The following is a 3,633-nucleotide window of genomic DNA, read 5'->3' as shown; positions in this document are numbered from 1 at the left end:
CCAATAAAGACGAAAAAACATTATATTTTACGTCCCACAAGTTAACCTCTTCCATATTTTGATCCCGTTGTTTTTGAACTCGTCACGTTACATTCATATCTCTAAAAATTATTGCAATTTCAGTCCCAAACCTCAATTTCGTTAAACTTCTAACTGGAACAATCTTAATTCCTATCAAGGCTAAACGGAGCTCGTGTCATGAACGTGTTGTTTCCATCATTTTTTTGGAATTATGGATATGCTATCTAGTGAACTCGAAAATAATGGGACTGGAATCACAAAAAGACTAACTTGTGAAACATAAAATGCTAATTTTTCTAATAAAGACTGATTCAAATACGAATCGGTATATACTTTTTTTTACTAATAATAATAAATTACAATAACTCATCTTGATATGTTGAATAGAGAAAAACACTCACATGAAATGAGATAAATAGCCGTATATTCAAAAAATTCAAACCTATAATCTCGAATTTATTCATGAAATCTCAATCGTAACGTTAACCACTAAATTAAAACACTTTTCGACTATCAGCATGTACTTTAAACTACTTAGATGTGTTTCATTTGAACTGTTTCTTTCATCTGCAGGTAAACCAACACCATCTCCTGTCCCGGCAAAATCAAATGTCGACACATCTCGTGGAAAGAAACAAAACTTTTTTGCAAAATTGTTCGGATTTGGATCAAAATAATGACAAAGAAATGTGTGGAGATATTTATTTTTATGGCATCATCAACTTCTTTGAGGTTGTATGATTGACAAGGTTGCCAGAACAACCCCTCCATACACTATTGGAGTTTTCTGTGTTTTTTTTTTTTTTTTTAAATTTTGAAAATGTATTTTTTATTATTTGATGTAGCAAACAATAATTTGAGAAATTAGTTGTCTGCATGTTAATGTTTTCATAACAGCTGGTTGCCTCTTCAAATAAATTTCCTGTGTCTTTCTGTCACATAGTGCAGAAACATAAATTATTGTGTGAACTTCTGAAAACTTTCAACTATTTTCTTTGTCCTAATTAATTAATTCTTTCTTTTTTTGCAAGTTGATGGGAGACTGATAGATCTTTCCGTAACTCTTCTTCTAAGAATTGACCTTTTCCTCTATATTACTATTAGTAAATTTAGGGTTTTTGGACAATTTAATTATTTATTAATTATATAATCTTGTAAGAAATATGTGGCTATGTAAGACACTTTAATAAAAATAGAATATTTCCTATATTATAATTATTATACTTAAAAACCCAAGCAAATTAATATTATCTACCACTGATCAAACACAACTATATGAAAATTTAAGTTTTACATATGAACAAAATATTTATTATTATTTTTAGTTATTTTACTAATTACTAATGTTTTGACTCCAGCTGTAGAAACAATGGATAATGGTGATGTTATGTTATTCTTCTAGTGAGACCCTTGTTCCAAAGTAATTAATAGGACTACTAGAAATGATTCTTTTCTTCGTTTTAAGCTATAATATCGCAATTGAACGAGTTTTTTTTTAAAAAAAAAAGGGAAAAAGTATTATTTTAGTTCGCTAAGTATGTCTAATTTAAATTTTAATCCAATAACTATGTTTATTTTTGTTTAGGTCCAATAACTTATGAAATTGCTTACTTTTAGTCCCTTGGCATATTTTCGGACAATTTTACCCCTATGAGTGCATATAGACTAAAACTGCCTTTCAAATGTTGCATAGGGGTAAAATTGTTTGAAAATCTACCAAAGGACTAAAAGTAAGCAATTTCATAAGTCACTGGACCTAAACAAAAATGGACATAGTTATCGGACTAAAATTAAAATTAGGCATACTTAGCAGACTAAAATAATACTTTTTCCAAAAAAAAGATATACTTAAAGAAATAAGAAACAACTCGGGATACATTGAACGAGTCGTACTTCAAGAGAAAATATATAACTACAACTAGTAATGGGACATACCTTTTGCAAGGAGTCCGGGTGGGTGGGTCGAGGGACGATCCTTTAAAAGTTGCAATTTTCTCGATTTTAAATTTAGGGTAGGTAACAAAAGAACAGAAAAGTAATTAGGATGAAATATTTCTTTAATTTGTGGAACAAGAATGAGTTTTGAAGAAAAAAAATTCTTCAAGAATACATTTTTCTAAAATGAGATGGTCGTTGGGTGCAACTTAAATTACAATTCATTCAATAAAGTACAAAGAATCAACGAAATTTAAGTCCTAATCAAATGCAAATCCTTTAATAAATGAAGTTTGATAATCAATTTTTGACTGATAACATAACAACAAAATAGCTCATTGTTGATGCATATCATTAATTAGTACAATATACAATAATGTGAACTTCTTAGTATATGTAATTGGGAAAAATTAAAATATCACATATAGTTGCTCACTCAAGACTAGATCAAGAAAAACTTTAGGGTTGGGAAAAAAAATAAAAATAAATAATTGCCTCTAGATTGGAGCTTATTGGGTATGTATGTTATCCAATCTGTCCTCTTCAATCATGCCACTTTGTTCACAACCAGCTGTAAACTAACTTCCAACCTCAATTAGGGGTCCACCTACTTCCCATGTGCTTTGCTACATCATTTCCATTTCCTTTTTCAATCATACAGCGATGATAATATTAGCTATATTATACTTGTCGTATAATTAATGTATGATATAAAAAAGTGATGGTGCAATAACACTATGATTAACTGAGTCTTGTCCGACTTAATTTGGATGAAAAAGTTTGCTTCCTCATTCCACCTTCCAGGCATAAAGGAATAGGCAAAAGTCAGGAGCTCCGCTCCCTCCAAACCCATCCGACGTGGAGCTCGAACTCCCTGTCCGGGACGACAGCGGCGTCGATGGCAAGGATGAGGGTGGCGTGGACGACGACATGGACAATAAAGTCGGCTTGAAAATAAACAAGGCGTGCCTTAAACCAGGGCTAAAAAGCCAATCATGGACATCCCAGAAAACCTCAATTCTTGCCTTGTTGAGATGAACTGACTCATTCCCTCTGAACTTCCATTGCAAATGCTTCACATGGATGACCAAATGCCCATCGATCCGAATCTCCATTTCGGGCTCGGCCCCGTCCGACGGATTGCTGGTTTTGTTCTTGCACTCGATTGATATTTCATGGAAACTGCCCTTGTCATGGAACTTAACTCTTGTAATAAACTTCCTCTTACCGAATATGTGCTCTTTTCTAGACACCAACATGGGGTCAATGAGTGCAGGCCTGCAGCCTGTCTTTCTATAAGCCTCTTTCCTCAAATTGCCAAGAAGCAGAACAACCTCGTCATCACACACGACAGCTACATAGTAGTCCGACGTCGGCTCAGTCTCTCCGTTGAATTTCGCAACCCTGAGATCCCAGAAAACGTCGACGGGCTTACCGTCGACGTTGAATCGCTTCGACCCTTGTTTCTTCCAGAAGTACCAGGGCTTGAGCTCAACTTTGCAGGTATACTGGCTGTCTCCATCGGGCCCTTCGACCGACACCGACAGGCCGTGGAGGAGGAGGTTCTTGCACCAGGTGACGGTGATCAAACGACATTGATCGGCCATCTTCGTCCGGTAGACAGACATGAAAACGTTTTGGCCGGACCTGGCGACAGCAACAGGATCGTCGGCGAGC

At 34.8% G+C, this 3,633-nt stretch overlaps 2 protein-coding genes across 2 annotated transcripts in view; one reads left to right on the top strand and one right to left on the bottom strand.

Annotated features, from left to right (window-relative positions):
• Positions 1–1,026, top strand: part of LOC110011696 — a 4,249-nt gene extending 3,223 nt beyond the window's left edge. Inside the window, exon 9 of the mRNA XM_020692423.1 lies at positions 595–1,026. Coding sequence (XP_020548082.1) covers positions 595–698 — 104 coding nt within the window. The 3' untranslated portion in view covers positions 699–1,026. The remainder of the gene's footprint in view (positions 1–594) is intronic.
• The window catches only part of LOC105157288, a gene marked incomplete in the record, with an annotated part of 1,746 nt that continues 389 nt past the window's right edge, over positions 2,277–3,633 (bottom strand). Inside the window, 1 exon segment of the mRNA XM_011073664.2 lies at positions 2,277–3,633. Within this exon segment, the coding sequence (XP_011071966.1) occupies positions 2,745–3,633 (889 nt within the window).

This window comes from Sesamum indicum, linkage group LG3, assembly GCF_000512975.1.
Source record: "Sesamum indicum cultivar Zhongzhi No. 13 linkage group LG3, S_indicum_v1.0, whole genome shotgun sequence".
In the NCBI taxonomy this organism is placed as follows: Eukaryota; Viridiplantae; Streptophyta; class Magnoliopsida; order Lamiales; family Pedaliaceae; genus Sesamum; species Sesamum indicum.
Note: the sequence above shows the minus strand (reverse complement) of the source record. Positions and strands in the feature narration are given on the sequence as shown.